At 36.8% G+C, this 26,766-nt stretch overlaps 1 protein-coding gene across 1 annotated transcript in view; it reads left to right on the forward strand.

The window, feature by feature from the left end:
• LOC150110710 (carboxyl-terminal PDZ ligand of neuronal nitric oxide synthase protein-like) overlaps positions 1-26,766 on the forward strand; it is a 228,857-nt gene that overhangs the window by 187,408 nt on the left and 14,683 nt on the right. The window contains exon 9 of the mRNA XM_090405893.1: positions 19,135-19,284. Within this exon, the coding sequence (XP_090262019.1) occupies positions 19,135-19,284 (150 nt within the window). The remainder of the gene's footprint in view (positions 1-19,134; positions 19,285-26,766) is intronic.

Genomic DNA, 26,766 nt, shown 5'->3' on the forward strand with positions numbered 1-26,766 from the left:
CTGTATGATCAATTATAAACAAAGGAAGGACAGAGAAAAATTTACCAACTAGTGAAATGTAGAAATAAAGCAGCAAAGGACATCTTGCATGTGAGGCAGATCAAAGACGCTGAAGGAAGAGTATTATGGAGGTACGTGAACAAAAGAACCAGATGGAGAATATACTTTGAGGGACTTTTCAATGAGGAAAATGCAAGGACTCACAGAGAAGGTGGGCAACCTTCTGAGGGGATGGTGCAGAACATCAGTAGAGTGGAAGTGAAGGAGGCCATGAAGAGCATGAGGAATGGAAAATCGGTGGTCCCCGACAGAATTCCATTGGAGGCATGGAAAGCACTGGGGGAAGATGGAATTGACCTGCTGTGGGATTCATGAAAGTTTGCCAACAGGAAAATATTCCCGAGGAATGGAGGGAGAGTACTCTTGTCCCCATTTACAAATGTAAAGGGGATGCACAAGACTGTAAAAATTACAGAGGAATAAAATTGATGTCCCACACAATGAAAATCCTAGAAAGGGTTCTTGATGGTAGATTGAGGAAGGAGGTGGAGATTGCAAAGGAAAAATTTAGCTTCATGCCTGGTAGATCAACAACAGATGCTATCTTTGGGTTACGGCAGATGATGGAAAAGTATCGAGAGAAACAAAGGGAGCTACATCTGGCATTTATTGATCTGGATTAAGCATACGATAGAGTGCCAAGGCAAGAAGTCTGGAGGTGTCTGAGGGAGAAGAAGGTTCCGGAGAAATATGTCAGGTTGGTGCAGGAAATGTACAGAAATGTGAAGACAAGTGTTCGGACCTGTCTGGGACAGACAGAAAGTTTTCAAGTAACAGTTGGCTTGCATCAAGGATCAGCATTAAGTCCGTTTCTGTTTAATATTGTGATGGGGAGGTAACAGAGGAGGTGAGAGAAGATGCGCCTTTGACAATGTTGTATGCAGATGACATCTTGCTGTCTGCAGATTCAAGAGAAGAAGTGGGAACTAAACTGGAAAGATGGAGAAAAGTACTGGAAGAGAGAGGTATGAGACTGAGCAGAAGTAAGACAGTATATGTGTTGCACAGTGGGTGGCAGCCAGGAGACAGATCTGGAGCTGGAAGAAAATGTCATCAGGAAAGTGAGAGACTTTAGATACTTAGGTTCAACAGTGGAAGAAGATGGAGGAGCTGAGAAGGAAGTGCGATGCAGGATACAAGTGGGTTGGAGCAACTGGAGGGAAATGGCTGGAGTGTTATGCGATAAGAAGGTGCCGATCAATCTGAAAGGCAAAATCTATAGGACAGTAGCGAGGCCAGCTATGACATATGCTATAGAAACTGTGGCCCTGAGGAAAAATAACATCAGCAGGATGGAAGTAGCAGAGACGAGAATGCTTAAGTGGATGTGCGGTGTGACCAGAAAGGATCGTCTGAGGAATGACTATGTCAGGGGAACAATGAAAATTATGAACTTAAGAGCGAAAATACAGGAGGCAAGGTTGAGATGGTTTGGTCATGTGATGAGGAGGGAGGACGAATATGTGGGAAGAACGGTCATGCAGATGGATGTGCAAGGAAGGCGGAAGCGTGGGCGGCCAAAGAAGAGATGGAGGGAGCTAGTAGAAGAGGACTTGAGGATGAAGAACTTGGATGTGGTGACAGCCCAAGACAGGAAGGTGTGGAGGAGACTCATTATCAACAGTGACCCCACTTAAGTGGGAGAAGCTGCAGAAGAAGAAGATATCTTTAATTTTTGCTCCTGGGAAACTAGAAGTAGTGACTCCTTCAGCAAGTGCACATTTTAAGATTGAATTGCCATACCATATCACCTCTTTTTTCTTAGATTTTAATTGACATACCTTGCTGTTATTAACATTTTGATTACCAAGTTCACTACTTTCCTACTTCTTGTTCTGATCCTTTTTCCTATCCTAAGTTTCGTTCAGCATTTTTCCACTTTTTCTAATTCTCTGGTCAATTTTCTAATAATTTCCTTTAATTGGGATATTTCCAATGTCGGATTACCTTCAGATAAATTACCATTATCACTGCAGTACAGCTTTTGTTCACCTGGACAAATGTTTTCCTCACAAGTAATAACTTCAGCTTCAGACACTGCCCTGTTGTGACAAGTTTTTGCTGCCATTCTTAAGAGTAGTAAAATCTAATATTTCTACAGTTGTCGTTAAATACTGTAGTACAATAAATACACTAAAAACTACAATAATATACAAAAATTACACCAGTAAATCTAAGAAAATACTCAATAAATCAACAGAAATCACCGATCTTTCAGGAACTTCCTAACAGCATGTCTTTTCACCACATAGCCTCGAACCAGATCCTGGTTCAATTTTTAACCTGAAGTGCATAATAACCTTACATTTTGCAACATTAAATTGACAATCATTATCCTTTGCTCCCAATACCAATTTATTTAAATCATCCTGCAATTCATTTAAATCATCCTGCAATTTATTTAAATCATCCTGTGGACTTTGCAGTAGCATTTGATCTGGCAATTGTGAACTCGTTTTTCTACAAGAGGGAAGAACATCCCTCTTTAAATCTTTCCTTATATCATTGATATACAGAATAAAGAGTAGTGGCCTTAGTACAGAATCCTGAGGTACTCCATTAATCACCCTCATTCTCTTAGATTCCACTCCACCATATACTTGGTGGAGAGAATAAGGGGATGGACAGACCCTCTCTGGGGTCTGTCCATAAGCTATCCTCTTATCTATGCTACTAGCCTGATATCTATTCCCATTTCCTCCAACTTCTGTTTAATAATTTTCCATGTGGTATTCTGTCAAATGCTTTTGCAAAGTCCAGCAATATATTGATGTAGCTATTTCCTTTATTCAGTTCTGCTGTCACTATATTATAAAATGTAAATAAATTACTAGAACAGAACCTACTCTTTACAAAGCCATGTCCTGGTATAGAGTGTTGTATCCCTATCCACTCACTGTTGGATTTTACCTTTAACCAACTTTTCCAATACTTTAGCTACCACTCCTGATATAATAATTGGTCTGTAGTTTGCTACTTTTGTCTTGGAACCACCTTTATGTAAAGGAACTATCTTACCCTCTTTCCACTCCCTTGGAATCTTACGAACTGAGATTTAGATTAAATAACTTCATCAAAGACAGTGCCAATTCTCATTCACATATTACATGGGCTAACATGCCATCCAGTCCCCCCACTGTGTTCGCACTGATATTTTTCAATATGCTGAACAAGAGGTGTTCAGCTTCTTCAATTTTGACATGCACCTCTGTTACATCAGCAACTGCAAAATCTCCACCTGAATGATACACCTTTGCAACATGATCACTCAGCAACTCAACTATTTCTTTTGCCTCTCTCACCTTCCTACCATCAGCATTGATTAAAGGCATCCTATCATAGTCATTTTTCCTGTTACTTGTAGCATAATGAAAAAACTCTTTTGGGTTTACTTTAACCTGCTTAGTTAATTTTCTTTCATAATCTGGTTTGGTCTTTGTTACTATAATAGTTGCTCTTCTTACTTGACTTTATACTGCTCATGAGCATGCTGATCACTTTTTTCTTTATATTTCCTCCACAATTTTCTTTTTTTTTTTTTTTTTTTTTTTGCAGCTCTTGCTTTATATCTCTACTCCTTCACATAATCCCTACTTGGTTTATCCTCCTGACCTTTGGTATGCAGTCTGATGCTGCTTATTTCAAACAATCTCTGATCACTTCCTATGCACTTTCTTTTCAAGCCATAGCACTTCTCCAAGATGCCGCCTAAGTTTCATAATTACCATCTTTCTTGCAGAATTCCACATGTTTAGCAACTTTATCAGATCAAGACCGCATGGTCACTCTCTCCGATTAGAGGCAAGGTGTGTCTACCTTGATTATGGATAATCTTCTGATGCTATTACCAGAACCAGCACTCTCAAACCTCTGGTTCCCTCTATAACATGCCAGTATTATCCCTTAGCAACTCTATAAATTCCACTTCTATCTGGAGATTCTCTCCCTCTTTCCTCCAATCTATGTCCTCATAGTTGAAACATCCAATAATAATTGTTCGACCTGCACTCATTGTGCTAATCTGCTGATGCATGGCATCTACATCTTCTTATGGACCTCCTGGTCTATATCAGCAACCAGCAATATATTTTGTCCTATTGGCCTCTATCTTACATAAGGCAGCCTCAAATGAACCATCTCCCCCAGACTAAAATTGTCTTTAACTTTGAATTTTGTTGATTTTAGTTTTTCAGATATAATCAGCAATACTCCACCTCCTGTTCTTCTGTCATCCCTGAAAATACAGTAATTATATCATTTTCTGCATTTCAACATCCTCTTGTACCCAAAATTACCCTTGTGTAATATCATTACCAACCTATTTGAATCTGCAACCTGTGAATTCAGCATTGCATTATCATTTCTATATTCACACTTATTCCAGGGATGGCCAGACACATGCCTCGTCCTAATATCTGTAGTTTTCCTGATTTTCCACTTCTGAACTCTCACTAAACAACTCTTTCTTCAAATATCGAATTCCAAACCATTCATATGTAATCCATCAGGCATATATTATTATTATTATTATTATTATTATTATTACATGACACCTCTAGGGAGTCCAGACTTATTGAGGGAGGAATAAGGAACTGCAGCTACCATCATCATCCACTCCAAATGCCTTCTACTGCCCACCACTATCACTAGTATTTTTACAGAAAATCACGAACATCCATGCCCATGGTGGGATTCGAGCCCGCAGCCTTTTGGCTGGAGAGCGGATACGCTAACCACTCGGCCAACCAGGCAGGCTCTAAACTGCACACCATTCCTCTTCTGCAATCTTCTCATTTACTCATTAGCATTCATGTGCCTTCTTCTCAACTCTGCCCTATAATACCAAGGCAGCAGACTCACATTTTTTACTTCCTTACTCTTCATTTTCACTTTTTTCAACAACATTGTCATATCTTCTCTCATTGCATATTTCTTTTCTTTCAGATCATTTGTTCCTGCCAAAACAATCAACTCTTTCACTTCTCCCTTCTGCAAACTAACAGTTTTGCTAATATCCTTAATCTTTGCACCTTGGAAACATGCTTTTGTCATTTTCTAATGAAATATGATTGCTAGGTATCAGAATATTTATTTTATTTGATTTATTTTGTTATTTTAATTTTGGATGCAGCCAGATCAACTTATATCAACAGAAAAAAAAAATATTTTTTTTTGGTTTCTTTATCAGTGTGTCCTATTGTATCAAAAACTTGATAAGTTAGAATCTTAGGTATCCAAATGTTAAACCACATTCTTCTCTCGGATTCTTTTTTTTTATATATATTTTATTATCATTGTTGTTGTTGTTTTCATCATTTTATTTAATCATTCATTTATTTATTTTGTGTTGTTGGATTTATTTATAGCTTCTTTCGTATTTCATTTAGATTCCTAGTCCTTTCAGCACTCCATATCAGTTTCCAATGATCATTTCCTTGTTGGTTTTGGATTTAAGTGTACTCATATTTATCTTGAATAGGATTACCTTGGATTGCCTAAATCTTTCAAACTGTGAAGAGGCACTATCCTAAACATGTGACATCTCGCCAATATTCACCCCTCCCATTTTTTTTATAATTTGTAGTTTTTATTCCTACAATAGTATAATGATAATATGATGCCATTATACTATTTATAATGAACCAAGGCATATTGAATGATTGAAATAATTAGAACAACTTGCATACATTTATTCCAAACTAGTATTCAGACTATGTTCTTGTTCTGGTCATTTGTATTAAAATGAACAAAGTAAAATGAAATATTTCAATTTAATTATAGGAATAGAGTGCAATATGAATCCATACAACACTAAATTGTATATTGCTATTATACTTTATAATTGATAATACAAAGAAAATCCTAACTGTGATAATAGATATAAACATAAGTCATCTAACCTTGTCATCTAAACAAGAGTTGGAGGAAAAAACTGATATCAAGAGGTCTGCCTTATCCTTGAGTGAGATTACCATGGTACTATCAGGATGTATGTGCGTGTGAGAGAAAGAGGAACAAGGAAGGGCAAAAGTTACACCCAGCAGCTTTAGGTATAGAAAGGCTCAGGTGTCATTCATTGATGATTCATAATAATGTTTTACAGTATAAACAACACCAAGAGAGGAAAAAATATTTATTAAACTCACTAATATTTTTCTGGTTTTCTACTTAACATCATCGGATCACAATTACAACACTGACAGGCACACAACACTGAACTAAGTAATTGGGAAAATAAATTCAAGTAAAATTTTAAGTAAAAACTGAACTTAATGTCCTTACATGGCACCTTCTATGGACCAGATAACCATAAAGTTAAAGCAGAGAAGTCAGGCTCATGAAATGACAGTCTCCCAGATCTTTGGTAAATTAATGCACCTATACTTGTTGAGGTTAGGAGAGTGTGCTCATAGCTGATACTGATTCTAAAATTAGTCTCTCACACTTATAACAATTTCTATGTAGTGAAGATGTTTTCCTTCATCTGATCCTATGTAAAGGAGTATCTTGAGCATGGTCTGCCATTCGGGACTTGCCATAGAGAAGATCGTGGCAAGTCCCGATTGACAGACCATGCTATTTTTGTGTTACTCTAGGCAGATGTTTTTGAGTGTTACTTCTTGCAATATGACTTGCCCATTGCCATTTGGATCTTTTAATAGCTTATAATATTTCACACTCTAGTCTGAGCTCTGATCTAAGTATTGTGTTTTCTGTCTAGAACAGTAATACTGAGTAATGATCTTTCCATTTTCCTCTGGGTAGTCCTCAACTTGTTGGTCAATTTTTTTATCAAAGTCTGTGTTTCATTTCCATATGTCATGACCAAAGTTACTGTGGAATATTTTTCTTTTAAGACAGAATGGGATGTTTCCTTTGAGTGCTTCACAGTGTTTTCCAAAAGGCTATTCAACCAAGTTGAATTCTATGTATCATTTCTTCTTTTCACCCTCTACTGTGATCTTTTTGTCGTTGGTGAGCATAGAAGGTTACTATATCAATTTCCTGGTGTTCCTGTTCCATTTGTACTGCATACTGGCTTTTTTTGGTAATGTATTTATTATACATTATTTAGTTTTGTCCTTGTTGATATTTGATCCTTTCGTTTTACTTTCTGCATTCAATTCAGTGATCATTTGTTGAAGTTCTTCTGCAGAGTTTCCTAAAATAAGAATGACATCAGCAAATCACAGGTGATTTATTTTGTTACACTTTAATGGAATAATTTACAGCACGAAGAGAAATAATTAAACAAGTTAATTGATTTCAATATTTCATCTCAGTCCAGGAGACATCATCTGGAATACAATGTTAAAATTGTAATAATACACAAGTAACAATAAGTGGAAGAAATGAGGTAGAATAAATAAAGACTAAATCCTATGATGGGTGTCCTCTATGGATTCTGTTGGCTAGTCTTAGATGCTGTATGGAAGGCCTAAGAATTAAAGTTTCCCAAATTTTGGGAGGTTTAATACAACCATATTTATTAAGATTAGGCTGGTTTTTCTGCTTGAGTCTTTTAAATTTGTATTTGCTGTGATGGAGCATGGCAGTTTTCCTTCATCTAATTCTGTGTAAGGTATCCAAGGCATGGTCTGCTAGACCTGATTGACCATAGTTTGTATGGCCAGTGTATATTTTGTGTTCTTCTATGTAAATGTTAGCAGATTTCTCAGTCTGTCCATAATGATAATTTGCAAGAACAAGGAACTTTGTAAATACCTGGAATAGAGAGGGGAGGAAGCAGATCCTTAGGACAGCTGAGAAGGAAAACCAGCTTCAAATGAGGATGAAGTTTAAAAGCAGTGCAGAGATTGTATTTCTTCAAAGTTCTATTTTTTCTGAAGTGTCCCAGATATAGGGAATAGTAATGGCATTACTGTAGTCTTTATGTTGAAAGGATTGTGAAGGGACAGATAATTTATAGATTTTTTTGGCATCATAACCATTGGAAAGGAAAGTTTTCTGAATAAAGGCAAGTTCTACCACAAGGGAAGCTTAGGTGGAACAGAGGTTGGAGGCTCTGTTGCAAGGGTTTTGATGATACCATATTGTATTGTTGAGAAGGGGAATGGTGGGAAAGTTTATGTATATATACAAATCTACCTGTGTGGGTGTGTTTTCTGTATACAGAGAAAGAAAGGGACCATTGAGCAGACATCTGATTACAGTATCTAAAAAAGGCAAGCTGTTTTTTTTTTTTTTTTTTTTTTTCCAATAGTGAACTGGACTCTGGGGTGTTGAGGTGGAGGTGGAAAGAGTGTGATGTGTTTGAGTCATGCTGCCAAATAGGAAACACAATCAATGCAGACAGTCCCCCGAGTTACAGACGACCCGACTTACAGTGCTCCGTACCTTACGAATGGACTCCCAAGGCTCCCTGCAAGGATAATTAAATCAGTGGTTCCCAAACTGTGCACTGCGAAATATTCCAATATTTTCACTGAAATAACCACACCAACTGTGCACTGCAACTGTTAGGTAGGCCTATATTCTGACTTTGGGTGTCGTGAATCAAAAAAGTTTTGGAACCACTGAATTAAATAATTAAATTAATAACTCGGGAACTAGTTTCTTCTGCACATGTATGAGTTTGTGTTTTATGAATTAAAAGAAAGAGCATAATAGTTTCTGTAACTTATTATTAGAGTACAGGGTATTATTATTATTACACTGTATTATTATTGCCACATATGAGCCATTATCGTATTGTTATTATTATTATTACCGCATGTGCGCTGTTTATCAGGGATCTGAGTTATGCACAAATCCGACTTAAAGACGTTCCCAGGAACATATCTCATTCGTAACCTGGGGACTGCCTGTAATGGTGGCCTATCATAACCAAATAGAAGATTTGAGACTGGTAGTGTCAAGAGCATTTTTTTTTCAAAATGCCCCATACAGAAATTGGCCAAAGAGGGTGAGAGGGGAGAGCCCATGGAGGTACCTTCTATCTGTTTACATAAAGTGCCCTTCTAGGAGTAGTAACCAATATGGATAGCAAAATTAAAAAGATCAGTAATGTCGGAAAGGGGGAAGCATTTTTAAGTAAATTAAGAGTGTCAGAAAGAGGGATATTAGTGAATAAGGAGGCAACATCAAAGAACACCATGATATCATTATTGTTTATAACTAAATTCTGGATGAAAGATCTGAAATGAGTGGAATTTTTTTATATGTGGACAATAAGTGGAATCAAAGATTTTGCTAACTGGCTAATTTAAAGGAGGGCAAATCGGTAGCATCTACTGTGGAAGGAGAGGGTAGTTGAGTTTATGAATTTTTGGCAATCTGTATATCTCGGGGTGGGGGAGACTAAAAAGTTAGTTTTTTAACAACTTCAGGAGGCCAAGATGTGGCATTTTTTAAAAGCTTTTTTAACATTTTTTTTCCTGAGATTTAGTAGGATCATAATCCAGCAGTTTGTAAGTGGTGCAGTCTCTGAGTAAAACACTCATTTTTCTATTATAATCACTGGAATTGAAGACAGTGATACTATCACTGTGGTCAGCTCTCATAATAATTATGTTGCTGCTTTTCAGAGTTTACATAAAGCATGTAGCTGGCTGTTGGAGAGATTTCTTTTTGGTGGTGATGTTTGTGATAAGATGTTAGGCCTCTAGAATCGAACTCACAGTGTCCTTTCTTTGAGTGGTCTAATGCTGAGGAGTGCAAACATCACTCCCACTGAGCTACACAGGTGCTTTCAATAAAGCAAGCGATAATGATATTTAAAAAAAAAAAAAAAAAGAGTGAAATTAATGATATTGAAACACTGAGTACAATTAATGTAATGTGGCAAGCAGGGTCGAAAGTGAACAAGTTTGCATAACTGGTGATAAAATAGTAAGAGTGAATGATGGTGAAAAAAGGATACATGATTTCAAAGCTGATTGGTAAAGATGAGGCAGATGCAGAATGAAATGAAAAGAATTGTAGATATGTAAGTAAGAGTGAAGAAGACAAAAACAAATGATGCTGGTATGAAAAAGGTAACGAAAGACCCATGAGGGGTATTAGTGGCGCTAGCGTCGCCATAGCACGTGGCGGTGAATTTGAGCTGTGCAGAAGAAAGTGATTTTTAATCGGTGAATAGTCCACTTTTTTCCCCGTTTTTCTACGTTTTTGAGTGCTAAATTGTTTCTCTGAATACGAGTGTACTTCAGTGGTTGTTTTTTGGAAGTTAGTTGCTGTCATGATATAATATATTTTGGTACCGTCGGATATTTTGTGGCATGCAGTACTTGCGACATGTATGCATCTCGGGAATTACATATGTGGCTTGTTAAAGAGAGTGGAGAGTGTATGTGCGCAAAATGCAGGCAGTTGGAGGAAATAAGTACATTAGATATATCAATATCCGACTTTGTTGCTCCAGGAACGGGGAATGAATGTAGGAAGACAAGTAGTGTGATAGGAGAGAATGAGAAAATAATAGTTGATAGTGTGGAAGGTGTGAGTGACTGTGAAAGTTTAGGAGATGGTTTTGTTTGGGAGAGTGAATTTAGATTAAGAGTGACTGACCTGCAGAGGGAGATAGATGAGTTGAAAGAGGAGGTGGAATGTCTTGTGAATGAGAGCAGAAGTATGAAAGATAAGATTAGGAGAATGGAAGAGATAAATGCAAGGCGAATCAGAGTAGGAGAGAGAGAGAATTTAGGGAGTGTGAGTGAGAGGTATGGGGGTGCTAGAAGAGGAGAGAATGGAAACAGTAGAAGAGAGGTATGGGAATGCTAGCAGATGAGAGGATGGAAACAGTAGGAGAGATGGAATGAGAGAGAGAGAGAGAGGTATGGGAATGCTAGAAGACGAGAGGATGGAAACAGTAGTAGGAGAGACAGAATGAGAGAGGGATATGGAAGTGCTAGAAGTGGAGAAAATGGAAACAGTAGGAGAGAGGGAATGAGAGAGATGTATGGGAGTGCTAGAAGAGGAGAGAATGGAAACAGTAGAAGAGAGAGGTATGGGATTGAAAGAAGAGGAGAGAATGGAAACAGTAGGAGTGAGGGAATAGTAAGAGGTATAATGTATGGTGACTCAATGATCCGTGGTGTTCAAGATAGGATGCGTGAGGAGTGTTTGCCAGGAGGAACAATAGAAAGGGTGGCTATGGCAATTAAGAGAGGTGAAAGGGTGGATGAGATGATTGTGATGGTAGGAACGAATGACTTGAGTGGTAATGTAAGTCGGGCAGCGAGAGATATGAGATTTTTGCTTGAGACTGTACGGAAGAAGACAGAGAGAAGAAAAATAGTGTGCATGTTGCCTAGGTATGATAATGATGAGCTGGGCAGAAGAGCGGTGATATTGAATGGCATAATAGCAAGAATGTGTGACAAGAGAGGACTGGTATATGTGGATGCTTGGAGTGCGTTTGATGAAAGAGAGGAATTGTATGCGAGAGACCGTTTACATTTGTATGAGGAAGGACGTAGGCATCTGGAGAGATTGCTGTTCTGAACGAATCAGTGTATCCCAGGGAGGATGATAGCAGGGGGTGGCCTCTTGTGGGAATGGATACTTGGGAGAAGGGAGACAATGTCAGGTAACACTGAGCCCAGTGGAGTCTAGAAAGGATAATGCTGGGTATAGAAACAATGGCATTTATATGCTTTATACTAATGCCAGGAGTATCCGGAATAAGGGAGAGGAATTGGTGGCGCAGATAGCATCAGCCTGGCCAAAAATTATTGCGATCACTGAGACGTGGTTGACAGAAGGGGATATAACAACAGGAATAGAAGTCGCTGGGTATAGCATTTTTCATCAGGATAGGAGGGGAAAGCGTGGTGGTGGGGTACTGCTTATGATAAGTGATGACCTATGTCCTCTAAGAGTGGAGAATTTGGAAGGAAGTGAGACAAATGATTTTCAGAGCATATGGTGTGAGGTAGAGGTAGGCAAGACAGGATATTTAGTGGGGTGTTGCTACAGACCCAGGAGCACAGAGGATGGGAACCAGGAGATGTTTAGACAGCTAAGTTTGGCAAGTGCAAGAAGAATGATTGTTATGGGAGATTTTAACTTCAGTAGTATAAATTGGAGAGAGGAAGATGCATGTAGCAATAGGGGAATGGAATTTCTAGAATTCTTGAAGGACAAATGTCTTAGGCAATATGTAACAGAGGGAACAAGAGGTTCAAAAGTTTTGGATTTGGTTATAGCATCAGAAGAGTTGATAATAACTGAGTTGACGTCTCTCCCACCGGTTGGAGAGAGTGACCATATGGTGTTGACTTGGAAAATGAATAGACATGCAGGAGTATCAAAGAGACGGGAACTTATGTGGAATTATAAGGCAGGTGATTATAATAGTCTTAGACGTTAACTTGGAGAAGTTTCATGGAGGGAGGAATTGGAAGGCGAGGATATCATTAGTGCGTGAGAAATTGTGAAAGAATATTTGTTAGCAGCAATGGTAAGTTGTATACCACGAGTGAAGAGGACACGATTTGGAGTAAAGTGGATGACTATTAAACAGGAATTGCATGCGAAAAAGAGGCTATGGAAGAGATATAAGGAGACAGGTGAAGAGAAGATGCATGAGGAATATAAGACACAGGCCAGAAGAGTGACTAGTGTGGTAAGGAAAGCGAAACTGGAATATGAGATGAGATTGGCCCTAAGATCCAAAGAAAATCCTAGGGAATTTTTTAGCTATGTGGCCAGTAGGAGGAGAAATGACTGTGGAAGAATGATATTGTGGGATAAAAATGGGAATAGAGTGACTGATGCAGAGGACATAGTGGAATTGTTCAATGAACACTTTATTGGAGTATTTCATCCTAGAGGAGTCAGTTTTAATGCTAGAGGGATATGACTGGTTCGAGGTCTGGAAGTACAGGAGGAGAGTGTGTTTCAGATACTGAGTACTCTGGATGTCAGTAAAGCTGTGGGACTGGATGGTATTTCACCTCGAGTTTTGAGAGAATGTGCTAGGGAATTGACAGTGCCTTTAACGTGGCTTTTCAATGAAAGTCTGGCTTTGGCAAAGGTGCCAAGGGAATGGAAGGAAGGTAAGATAGTGCCATTGCATAAGGGTGGTAACAGACTGGAAGTGTCTAATTATAGGCCAGTCTGTGTGTCATGAGTAGTTGTTAAGATCTTGGAGAAAGTATTAAGGGACTGTATACAGCATTGGGCAGATGAGGGTAATGTTATCTGTGAGAATCAACATGAATTTGTGAAAGGATGCTCTTGTTTTAGCAATATGCTAGCCTTTTATAATAAAGTTACAAGAACATTAGATGAGGGAAAGGCATATACTGCAATTTTCTTAGAATTGGCGAAGGCATTTGACAGGGTGCCACATGATAAGCTGATATTTAAGTTGCAGCACATGGGTCTGGATGTCAGATTGGTCAACTGGATTCAGGATTGGCTGTCTGATAGGTATCAGAGAGTTGTGTATGGTGGAGCAGTTTCCAGGAGGCAGAGGGTTACAAGTGGGGTCCCACAGGGCTCAGTACTAGGACCTATATTGTTTAACCTTTATATCAATGACATAGCCAGTGGATTGCAGGGGGATATTCAGTTGTTTGCGGATGATGCGAAGCTGGGAAGGATTATTAGTAATAGTGCAGATGTGGTAGCCCTGCAAGAGGATTTAAATAAGCTAGATAGATGGGCAAATGAATGGGGGTGTAAGTTTAATGCAGCAAAATGTAAGGTCTTCAGGTTTGGGAAACATCGATGGGATGCTGCATACTCTATGGGAGGAGTTATACTGGAGGAAGTAGGGGAGACAAGAGATCTATGGTTGATGATTGATAGAAACCTGAAGTTTAGGGGACATATTGCAAAGGTGGTGAAGGTAACACAGAGGATTGCTGCTATTATGAGAAGGACACTGACCTGCAGAGATAAGAGGGTTATCATTCTGTTGTGTAGGTCTCTGATCAGACCACACTTGGACTATTGTTCTCAGATTTGGTCCCCAGGATTTGAAGGGGATAAATTAACTGTGGAAAGGATACAAAGACGGATGACAAAGATGGTTTCAGGACTGTACAAGGATAGTTATGAGGATCGGCTGAGAGAATGTGGACTGCAGAGTTTAGTGGATAGAAGAAGGACAGGTGATATGATTGCGACTTTTAAACTGTTGAGAGGTGGTTACAGGGTTGACACTGGAGAGTTCTTTCGCTTGGTTGAATAGCGGGAAGGAGTGATGACAAGAGGCCATCCCTGGAAGTTACGAAAGGAAACTGTGAGCATGAGGGTAAGGAGTGGTTTCTTTGTGTGGAGGGTGGTTGAGCCGTGGAATGCATTGCCTGATGGAGTGGTGGGAGCGAGAACGGTCAGTGAGTTTAAAGAGTGGTATGGTAGACTTTGTGTTTCTCAGGGGGGGGGGTACCTCCCCTCGATGAGTCTTGACAGACTTTATGTTCTTAGGAAAGACCTCCCTCAATGAGTCTTTTGACTCCTTGGAGGCCTGAATAATAATAACAATAATAATAATTGCATGGTGATTCAATTATTACAGGTGTGGTAAATGAAAAGATGCACAAGGCTTGTTTTCCATTAAGTAAAATGAACAGAGTGATTGAGGCATTGGATATATATGGTGTAAACGAGCAAGGAGTTAGTAGTGGTAGTAGTAGGGACAAATAACTTGACTTAGAACAAGGAGAATGTAAGATTGGATATCAGGAGGTTGTTGAGAAGGATAAAAGATAACAGTGTGATAGAAAAGATAGTCAGTGTATTGCCTATTGTATGACAGTGTGATGAGATGAGGCAGAGAGCAAGAATTATTAATGATGTTTTAATAATTAGATATGTGTGAAGAGAAAGGAGTGCAGTTTGTTGATACGTGGAATGAGTTTGAAGGAAGAATTGAATAGTAAAAGTGATGGACTATATTTGAATGGATTTGGTGGGAGTCATTTGGAGAGACTCCTGGTGGAAAGGAGAGTAATGAGTGCAGAGAATGAATCTGAGCAAGTAAGAAGTGATATGAAAGTGGTAGAGTAAGGAAGGAAAGTTTGAAGTGATGCTTATGAATAAAGAAGTGGATAGCATGAGTGTGGAGAACAAGTGTGCAAGACATCCAGAGAAACAGGGAGACTCAAGGTAGACAGGAGAACATAGTATTAGAAAGGTTGATGCTCCAAGAGGATGTGAATGCATGTGTAGACAAAAAGGGAAGGAGATGACCTGGGATATAGGGGAAACAGTTGGATATGAAGAATGTTCTGGGATGAGTAAGGAGAAAAAGAAATTTCTCAATGAAGGTATAAAGAAGTCACATCTGATAAGTGGTATCAGTAAAACTTGTTATAGATTCAGGAATGAAGTATCAGATACAAGGGAAATGAAATGAAATGGTGGCATTGATTGAGTTTGTTCACCCCCCCCCCCCCCCCAAAAAAAAAAAAATGTTGGAAGGAGTGAGAAATGGTTGGATGAAGATAATATCCTGACAGGAATAGAGACAGAAAGATTTGACATATTTCATGAAGATTGAAATAGTAAAAAGGGAGGTGAAGCGCTATTGATGATAGAAAAAGAGTTATTATTATTATTTGTGACACCTCCAAGGAGTCCAAACACTCATCGTGGGAGAACACCTACTGTACAACTCTCTCCGTCTCCACCACTACCAAACCTCTACTACCAATCAACTCCATCAGCGCCATCTACCACCACAAGAACAACAAGTATTTTTTCTTGACAATTATTCATAAGTTTAATTTAATTTTAATTCATTTAAAACTGAAAACCTAAACAAGAATCAAGGTCTAATTTTACCAGAAATTTGGAAAACCTTTATCAGATCATTAAATATCAAAGAAATGAACTTTCATAACAATTACGTCATGAGTCCTCACGAATAAATCACGTTAACGAGACGCACATTGTCACGCGCAATACCAATTTTTGTATGATTTAGAACCATCGGTTATAACCTAGTCTGTAACCTTCATTTTGTGCTTACTGATTTGTTTTCCCTGAGGATGCCAATAGAAACAGATTGGCAAAACATGTAGGAGGATAAAAATAAAGCTACTTGATAAAGATTTTATAACAACAAGTATTTTTGTCTGTAAATTGCATGTGTTCTGAAGGGCCGATTTGTCTGTATACGGGATGAAAAACCCGAGTTTCCGGGAGAAAAAAACCCTGCTGCCTCTGCATGAGATTGGCTAACTCACCTTCAATTATTGTCCAGTTATGTCCATACAAGGTAGGGATGCAAGTGGGAAATAGTTGTAGTGGTTTTGAGGAAGTATGGTGTGATAAATCTATATAAAGTAAATAGAATGAAATAATTTGCTGGATGTTGCTGTAGACCTGATAATGTGGAGGTGTTAGATCCTGAATGAAGGAATCTTGCAAAGAAATCATTCATTCAGGGTCTAACATACTAAACTACACAAACAAAGAGAAATACCTGCACATCAGCCGAAATTAAAGTGAAACTTCTTCACATATGTATAAAATTGCATTTTATTTTATGTACCATGTATTTTAATCTATTGTGATCATACCAAGATCGAATTAGAGAATGTCTTAAAAGAGGAATTTGTTAATATTATTTAAGCCTCACCTTAGCTGTATAGAATGATTGTGAGTCACCAGATAGATATTAAGTAACAATTCATAGAAGGTATACAACTATACGTGTCCAGCGTAACGCCGGAGGCAGTAGCTTATGCGGAAAGTACGTCGATGCGAATTCCGTGAATACAAGAGTATAACAGCAAAGGGGAGAGCAAGGGATAAACCCAAGGGGAGAAAAGATATAGGTCATGTGCAAAGGGGACATCAAAAAAAGGGGGTGCTCGAACGAAGAATATAAGGGAATGAGCGACGTATCGGCTCTCTCTTGTCTTATCGTTTTCCTGGTTCCTGGTTCGGAAGTTAGCCGGTGGTTCGAGTAAGGGGAATGAAGCGTCAGTGCTACGATGTCGGAATGGCAAGTTTTCCTAAGAATGTTGTAGGATTCCACGCAGAGCTGAAGGTGAAATTTCCAGCTCTAGCTGAATCGAGCCCTCGCTGAAAAGTCCCATCGAGAGGAATAGAGATGTTTCCTGATATGTAAAGAATCGAGTCCGTGATCGGCAGTAATTATGAAGATAGCGTAACCCCTACACTGGCATAGGGACAGCCAATAGACAAGAGGTAACCAAACGTACACGTGGTGCTGAAAGATGTCGGGAAAAGTTCGGTAAAGTAGAATTACTCTATTTTGTGTTTAGAATTCCTTAGAAGAGAGAAAATTACATGTGAATGTAAATTATGAACATTATTCTAAAGAACTTTGTGGATAGACTCTAATTAGATGGTTAGCCTCCTTTTGAGAATAAGAAGAATTGTTTGGAAGTGGTTTTTTGTGTTGTATGTGATTGATTTGACATAACAAGATTAGGACTGTAGACTTATAGTAACTGAATAACATTAGAATGTTAGTTATATTATCTTATGAATAGTTTGCAGAAGGGAATTTTAGCTTAACACCATATCATTTGCTATCTATCCCAATTATCAGTCACTGTGTCTTACATGCTTTATAACCTTTTATTTAAATTTGAAGTGTGTTGATCTTTTAACTCGAGTTTCCTTATTTAGTATTGAGATAAATTGAATGCCTGAATTTCTTTAGTGTATTTTGCTTTGATATTCCAATAAACATGATTTATTTTCCTATACCTGAGTCATTCTTGATTACAATTCCGAATTACTATGAGATAAAAATAGAACCTCTTTTGGCAGGAAGGAATTAGAAAGTGTATATAATCATAGATTTAGGTCATGACTGCAGTCTGTATCTATACAGCCGTATTAAAGTAAAATATAGTGTAAGAATGCCTCAGAATCTAGTATTGTGTCCCTGAGTAAGGATCTTTTCTGCTATAGGATACTGGCTGGCACAGCATAATATAAATTTGCCAGTATCCGAAGAGGAAACAATTTTAGATGTAAGTATATTAGGCCTGATATCTGAAGAAGTAAAATAGCGATTGAAAGATAGAAAGGGAAGATATAAACTAAGAAAAACAACGACATAACAGAGGGTAATGACCAGAAATATATGCGTAGTTTAGACAAGCAAATGGGGAAAAGGGTGATCATTATGGGTGATTTTAATTATGGCAATATAGATCAGAATGATGAAATAGCAGCTGGAAATAAAGAAAATGAGTTTCTTGAGTTTATGAGGGATTACTACCTCATGCAGTATGTAACAGAAATCACACAAAGAATGAGGGTCTTGGATTTGAACATCTGATCAGAAGATGTTATTATAAACGATGAGTCAAATCTCCCACCAGTTGGTGAGAGTGATCATGAAGTGATTGCCAAAAATGTGAGGAAAGGATATATGTGGAACTACAAGACTGGTGAGTTATGAGAAGCTCATCTTGGAGATGTAGCATGGAATGAGGAGTTGAGTAGAAAGGAGAACAGTGCTGCTTGTGTGATGTTCAAGAACTATCTAGAAGAAGCAATGTCTAAATTTATTCCAAAGGTCAGAAGGTTAAATAAGGTGGGTGTGAAATTGATGAATGAAGAGATTAAGTATGTAGTATAGAGGCAACATAAATGGAGTGATAATAATCAGTTCCACAAGGAATACAAAGAACAGGCAAGGAGGATGGCTCGGTTAGTGAGGGTAGCAAAAGTACAGTATGACCAGCTGTTAGCTAATGAAGGCAAAAAAAAAAAATATCCTAGAGAGTTCATTTGATGTGTGACCAGCAATAAATAAATAAATAAAAAATAATGATTATGGTAGGATGGCATTGATTGGAAAAAATAATATAAGGACAACTGCTACAGAGGATAGAATTCAAATATTTAATGAGTAGTTCATAAATTTTGTTTATGAACTACTTTCATCTTTCTGAATGTGACATCATGGAGAGTTTGAGAGCAGTGGATAAGAGAAGAGACTGACTGTGAGTGAGAACGAGATATATGAGAAATTGAGGAAACTTGATGTTAATAAGGCAGTGGGACTGTATACTAAAAACTGGGTAGTTTTTAGCATACAGTCTGGTCATTTTATTTGAATGTATCATGCAATTTTCAATTTCTAATTTAATAATATTATAAATGCAGGCCCAGAATCACCAGCTCATGGTACATAACAAGGAGCTTCTTGACCATATTCATGGATTAGTAAAACAGGTACAAGGATTAGAACAGAGACTTCATGTATTAGAAGGAAGAAATGGTATTGGGCATCCAGAACTCTCTCCTGTTCCAGAGGTAAGAATACAAGACTGTTAAATTTTTTTGAGATGGATCATAAGAAATCTTATTGAACAAAATGTTGTCAGACAACACTACAAACAACAAACATGAAAAAGAGAGTTATATCTTATTCATTTAGTAACAGAATCGAAATTCATATCAAACTTTTAGGAAGTAGATAATTTTCATTGATATTAGTGACTATCCAGCTTATTGAAGCCCTGAAATGACATGTTTAATTTCAAAAGCAGAGTTTTAGATTATTCTTACTCTACTAATAAAAATAAAATTTAAAAAAATGGATTTTTTTTTTTTTACTCTTTTTCTTTCGTAAGGACAGAAAATGTTTTTCGGTGAAATAACTATCATAAACTACATTTATATGCTGTTTAACAAAAAATAGATTGTTTAAAAATTATTTTTTTTTATCAAAAAAAAACAATCTTAATTGCAAAATTTTTATTTTGCAATTTATGTTGACCCTGATAACCTACCTCCATAACATAGTTGGAAGAACATAGGTTGGAATTTCATCTCTGACCTAAAGAATGTTTATAATAACTTTTATTATAAACATTCTTTTTGAATGTTTAATAACTTTTGAAATAAAAGCAAGTTAGACGGTTTCATATATGTAGATGGTAAAGTGTTTCCTTCCTTCAAAACAGAGAAACTAAAATTGAAATATGAATTTATAGGATATGCTTTCTTCTTTGCTTTAGTTGCTTTGGTACAGCTAAAGAACAATAACAGTTTTCCTTGTCGGGCAATAGTAAAATCAATTTGCTAACTTGAATATGAAAGTTTGTGAATTCCTCCATAAGCTATTAGCTTATATTATACAAATTAAGTGGATATTAAATCCAACATCATTTCAGAGCCGACTACAGACACTATGGAAGTTTCATGTGAAATATGACCAGAGAGTTTATTCATGGGAATACACTCACCGCCATACTATGAGTCGCCCTAGCCAAACTTAATAGGTGACATGAACGCTAAAGCACCCATATATTCGCCTCCTATTGATTCATTTTGATAAGGTTTCACTGACCCGACAGCTGTTTCAAACTCATTGGTTTTTGTCAGGGATCAGGCAGAAACCTAAGAAAGTAAAACCCTCAGTACTAAGAAACTCAAAGCATCCGAGAGGTGTATTTCCATAAGTGAACTCTCAGTCGGTTTACTAAAAATAAAGAGCCAAAGGCAAATCGGTGATGCAAAATTACACACATTAAGTGGATATTAAATTCAATATCATTTCAGAGCCGACTACAGAAACTATGGAAGTTTTGTGTGAAATTTTACCAGAGAGCTTACGGGAATATGCCTGCCACCATACTACGAGTTATATTACCAGTAGTATTACATAGTACTATGAGTCTCCCTAGCCAAACCTATTAGGTTTGGCTAGGGTGACTCGTAGTATGGTGGATGTATTCCCGTAAGCTCTCTGATCAAAGGTCACACAAAACTTCCATAGTTTCTGTAGTCAGCTCTGAAATGATGTTGGATTTAATATCCACTTAATTTGTATAATTTTGCATCTCTGATTTGAAGCCTTTGGCTCTTTATTTTTAGTAAATACTTTACACACCGATTGAGAGTTCACTTATGGAAAATACACCTCTCGGATGCTTTTAAGTTTCTTAGTACTTCGAGTTTTTGCTCTCTTAGGTTTCTGCCTGATCCTTGACAAAAACCAATGTATTTGAAACAGCTGTTGGGTCAGTGAAACCTTATCAAAATGAACCAAAATTAGGTGAATATATGGGCACTTTAGGGTTTATGTCACCTATTAAGTTTGGCTAGGGCGACTCATAGTATGGCGGTGAGTGTATTCCCATGAATAAACTCTCTGGTCATATTTCACATGAAACTTCCATAGTTTCTGTAGTCAGCTCTACACTTAATTTGTATAATTTTGCATCACCAATTCAAAGCTTTTGGCTGTTTATTTTTAGTAAATATTAGCTTATAAAGTACAACGTTATCCATTATTATTATTAATGTAGCTCTGAAATAAAATAAAAGTATTTCTTATCCTTATTTTCTTAATGAACAGATCATATTAAAAAATAAGCATCCAGTTAATAGGAAGTTAATTATAAGTTTTTTTCCTCTCACATAGCGAAAAGAAATATAAAGTGATTTCCCATAACACTGAAAAGAAAAAGAAAAAAATTGCTGTGAAAATTTCAACACCAAATTCATAAAATCACTTCTTAATACTTAATCTGTTTGCATGATATTTCCTTTAGATGGTAGTGATTTTCATCTAACCTTAATATACAATATGTTTAGAACCTTTCATGGGTTGGATGTGCATTACCAGAAAAAAAAGAAAAAAATTAATGGAAGAAAATTTGGTTTATTAATTATTATTGTTATATATGAGTAAATTATGCAGTGACGTTTTGTGTAAGGACTAGTGGATTCTTTGGGATAGGAGATAGAGAAAGGATTAAAAAATGAAAATAAAGCTCTGATGTACTCACTTCTAAACTGAAACAATCAAAATGAGGCATCATGATATGCAGCATATATCTTTTTTTTTTTTAATAGTCTGGAGGTGATTGTTGAAAAAGTTAAGTTGCAGTATGTTGAGAGTTACTAGTCATTATTGTTGTTATATACAAACAGATTATTCACTGAATAGTTTTGCATGCTAAAGACAAGCAGCTTCTTCAGGATAAATAATAATAATAATAAAAAAAAGATTACAACATTTGAAACAAAACTCAGGTAAACTGTTATATAGAATAGAAACATTTAAGGAAAATCAGCTCTCATTATGTTAGAATTCACCTTCTCCAGTAGTCTCAATTTCCAAAGAGAGAGAGAGTTGATGTGTGCTCTGCATCACTGGTACCTTATTTATATTCTAACAGTTCAATTGAGTTTTGTTTCAGTTTTTAATCCTTTCTCAATCTACCATTCTGAAGAAGCCACTGGTCCTAAGTGAATGAAACTATCATTGCATGATCTGCTTGTACATATTAATAATAACTAATAATCCAAACAGAATTTCTTATTAAACCTGTAGTCATAAAGTTGATTTCAAGATTGTCAGAGAAATATTTTTTTTGTAAGCGAACTCTTGATCGGTGCGTAAAATTAATTATTAAAATAAACAGCCAAAAGGCTTCAGTTTGGCAATGCAAAATTACATAAGCAAAGTGGATCCAGTATTAGAGCCAGTATTATTTCAAAGCCAAATGTAGAAACTATGAAAGTTTCATAAGATAAGTTGACCAGAGAGCTTACAGCAACTCATTGGCATTTCCGAGTTGCCTTAGTGTGGACTACTTAGCAGACATCTGTGCCGCCCCAAGAGCGAGATTTTTTTTGTAAGCGAGAGTTTGCTTATGAAAAATACATTTATCTGACATTTCAAATTCTTTATTACTGAATGAAAGATTTTGCTCTCTTAAGGTTTCTGCCTGGTCTCCGAAGAGAACCAACCAATTTGAAACAGCTGTCAGTTTTGGTTTTGCTATACAATTCTAGGAACAGAGTTTAGTTAGAGGAATGAAAGAAGTGCAAATTTTATATTTTTTGAGAATTTTGGCTAACTTGGTGAAATGGAACTGATATACAGAAGAGAAATAAATCATTTTACATCAATATTATCTTCATTATGATGAGCAAGTAGATTAAACCTTTACAATAAGTTATTGCATCAGTAAAAGTAGAGCAAGTTCTGTATGATGTCATATACACACACACATATACCAACTACAAGGTGTTTGAAACAGTGAACCACATATGTTATAGATACATCATACATTTACTCTTAAATAAAAATGAATACAGTGGAACAATTAAGTTATAAGTTTAATATGCGTTTCACATAGATATCAAGGGGAACCTTCAGTGTAAATTCAAAAATTAAACAGGCACAAGTAGCATGCTTGAAGAATCAATAATGACATGTTAGTCACCCATGAATAAAGTATAATGGCATGGTCCACATTGTTCTCAAGTCCTGCTGATGGTCTTTCTATATGTTAAAAATAATAGAACAAGCAGTGTGAAGAAGAACAGTTTTCCATAAGAGAAATGTTGTCTTAAGTCCATAAGGTATGGATTAAAGGTATGTAATTTTCTTTTTTTTTTCTTTAATTGGGACTATTTTAGGAACATTGGCAAAATCAAGATCTTGGATAAGGCATTTCTCTCTTCTGAAGTGAGAGGCTGGCCGAGAAATTATTAATAACAAATTTATCAGAGTCTGTAACAGTAGAAGATGATGCATAAAAATGGCTAACTAGAAGATTAAACTTCCATATAAGTTTATTATCATTTACAGTGGTAAAAACTTTTTCAGATGAATCAGTACACTCTCTGTAAGATTAAACATCTCTAGAGATAATATTATTACCAGTTCATCAAGAATTGACCAGATATTTCAAGTAGAATAAGTTCTTAACACCTTAAATACTACATGTGCACTCAACATTATATAGCAACTTTACAGCTTACACATGTAGCAAAAGATTATATAGAATTTTATTTAAAAACTCCAATATATTTCATCTGATGTTACATGGACTTCATCAGGGAGATAGACCATTAACTACATTCAAAAGATGAATCAAAATAATGAGTCATAAATCATCATCAAATTCCTGCCATGTACCCTCAAGGGGTGTACAGGATATGACAGTACTACATGAAAAAATTACATCATTACTAACTTCCTATCTGCAATTTTCCTCCAAATCAGTCTGTTACTTGTCAAGACTCCAACATTATCAGATCTTATATTTCTATCGTCTAAGGCACTTTGTACCGTATCAATCCACCTATATCTTGGTCTTCCTCTGGGTCGTTTTCCTGCCAACCTGGCAGAGAACACTTGTTTTGCTAATCTTTCCTCTCCCATTCTATTTAAGTGACCATACCATCTGAGATTAGCTCTGCTAACGCATTCCTGGATGCTGACAATGTCAAGTTCTTTCCTAATATCCTCGTTTTTAATATGATATTGCCATTGATGCCATCTGTTCACACCTCTAATCTTTCTCAGAACTCTCATATCTGCGGTCTCTAGTCTTTGGTCAAGTGTTTTACTTCTGACCCAGCTCTCAGATCCATAAGTTAAAATTGGTTTGAACACTGTCTTGTATACAGCTTATTTAGTGTTCCAACTAATTTCTTTCTTATTCCATATGAATTTATTCAATTGACTTCCCACGATACCAGCTTTGCTGATTCTGTTGTCTATTTCTATATTTAGTTTACCATCTTCAGTAAAAATTGTGCCTAAGTAGCTGAAATGTTTTACTTGTTCCACAGGTTTAACATTTAGGAGACACAGTGATGATTTCAATGATTCTGAATATTTTCATTGTCTTTGTCTTTTTATTACTGACCTTCATACCATATCTATTACAACAGCTATTCAATTTAGTCAGAGAATCTTGCAGACTTGTAGCAGATTTATTTAGAAGTATAACATCATCTGCATAAAGCAAAGAGCTGACATTAACATCTCCAATTTTGATATCAGGTTTAATACCACATTCCTTCATAATGTGATCCATATAGATAATGAATAACAGAGGGGATAATGTACATCCTTGTCTCACACCAGATTTAACATTAAACCATCTTCCTGTACTTCCTTCAATTCTAACTGCTGACTCACAACTCAAATAAAGACTAAGTATTGCTTGATATAATGCCCCATTGACACCATATAACTGCAGCGTATTGAATAGCTTCTCTCTTGGCACCTTGTCATATGCCTTTTCCAAATCGACAAAACTTAAATACAGATCTTTGTTATATTCCCATGCTTTCTCGACTATTTGTCGTAAAGTGAAGATCTGATCCTGACAGCCTCTATTTGGCCTGAATCCAGCTTGTTCTTCACCAAGCTTTTCTTCCACAATTCTTTTCAACCGTTTCTCAAGTATACTTGCATAGATCTTGCCAGGAACACTCAGTAGGGAAATACCTCTGTAATTCTCACATTCAGTTTTATTTCCCTTTTTATATATGGGTACTATGAGAGCTCTACTCCAATCATCGGGAATTCTTCCCTCTGCCCAGGCTTTCTGAACTATGCAGTGCAGCCACTGTAAGACTCTTATACCACCATACTTCAGCATTTCTGGTCGAATATCATCTACTCCTGCTGCCTTTCCATTTCAAGCCTTTGATGGCTTTTTCTACTTCAAGTATGGATATGTGTTCTTAACTGCATGCCTGGTAAGTGATTTTTATCACTGTGCTGTCATCACTGCTTGTTTCATTTAGCAGTTTTTCAAAGTAATTACTCCATACTTCAAGGATATCTTTTTCTCCTATTTTCATTTCACCTTTATCATCTCTAATTCCTTTTACAGCCCTCTTTCCTCCATTCCTAAGCTTCTTCAACAACCTCCAGAATATTTTGCCACCTTCTTGATATTTATTTTCTATATTCTTGCCAAAGTCCTCCCATGACTTTTGTTTAGCTAGTTTTACACACTGTTTAGCTTTCTTACATTTGTCTCTGTATTCTGTAAGAGTAAAAGCTGACTTATTTGCCAGGAACTTTTGATATGCTTTCTTCTTTTCCTTCACTGCCTCTTTAACTTCCTGTGTCCACCAGGGAGTTCTGATTTTTTTATCCTTGCACACAACCTCACCACATGCCTCTCTGGCAGAATCAATCAATGTTTCCTTCAGAGTTTGCCACTGAATCTCCAAGGTTTGATTCCTGTTCTCAAACTCTTTCATTTTCTTTTCAATAATATTTCTGTATTTTAGTCTACAGTTCACATCTGAGAGGTGCTCAACTTTTATTCGCTTTAAAACTTTCTTACATGTTATTCTTTTCAATATGAAATTCAATTTTATCCTGCTCAAGACTAAATAGTTATCACTTCCAATTTCAAATCCTCTGTACACTCTGGTGTCCTGCACCAGGGAGAAAACATCACTGTCAACAATAACATAGTCAATGAGACTTTTCTTATTCCTAGCCTCTTCTCTCCATGTGAATTTGTGTACATTTTTATGTTGGAACATGGTGTTAGTAATAACCAGTCTCCATGTCCTGAGCAGAAATCCAACAGATATTTGCCATTATTATTAGTTTGCTCTTTTCTCCAAATTTTCCCAAAATATTTTTGTATGTCTCACAATCATTTCCTACTCTGCTATTTATATCCCCAACAAGGACCAACTTTTCCTTTTTCATTGTGTCAGTTGCTTTTTCTAAAGCCTCAAAAAATTCCTCCACTTCTACCTTAGTAGAACCTTCTGTGGGACCATAGGCACAAATAAGTCTCATTGTCCAGTTCCCCATTCTCATATTTGCCCACATTACTCTACTTGAGACTGACTGCCATTCAAGAAGATTAGCCTCGTATTTTGTGTTGAATACTATGGCTACTCCTTCTTTTCCTTGATTGTCATTGCCTGAATATAACATTTTGTATTTATTGCTCAGAAAGATCTCACCAGTTTTGGTCTTTTTTGTTTCAGTCACCCCTATAAAAT

Source organism: Typopeltis vanoorti, chromosome 1, assembly GCF_054136105.1.
Source record: "Typopeltis vanoorti isolate ZY-2024b chromosome 1, IOZ_Tvanoo_1.0, whole genome shotgun sequence".
Taxonomy (NCBI): domain Eukaryota; kingdom Metazoa; phylum Arthropoda; class Arachnida; order Uropygi; family Thelyphonidae; genus Typopeltis; species Typopeltis vanoorti.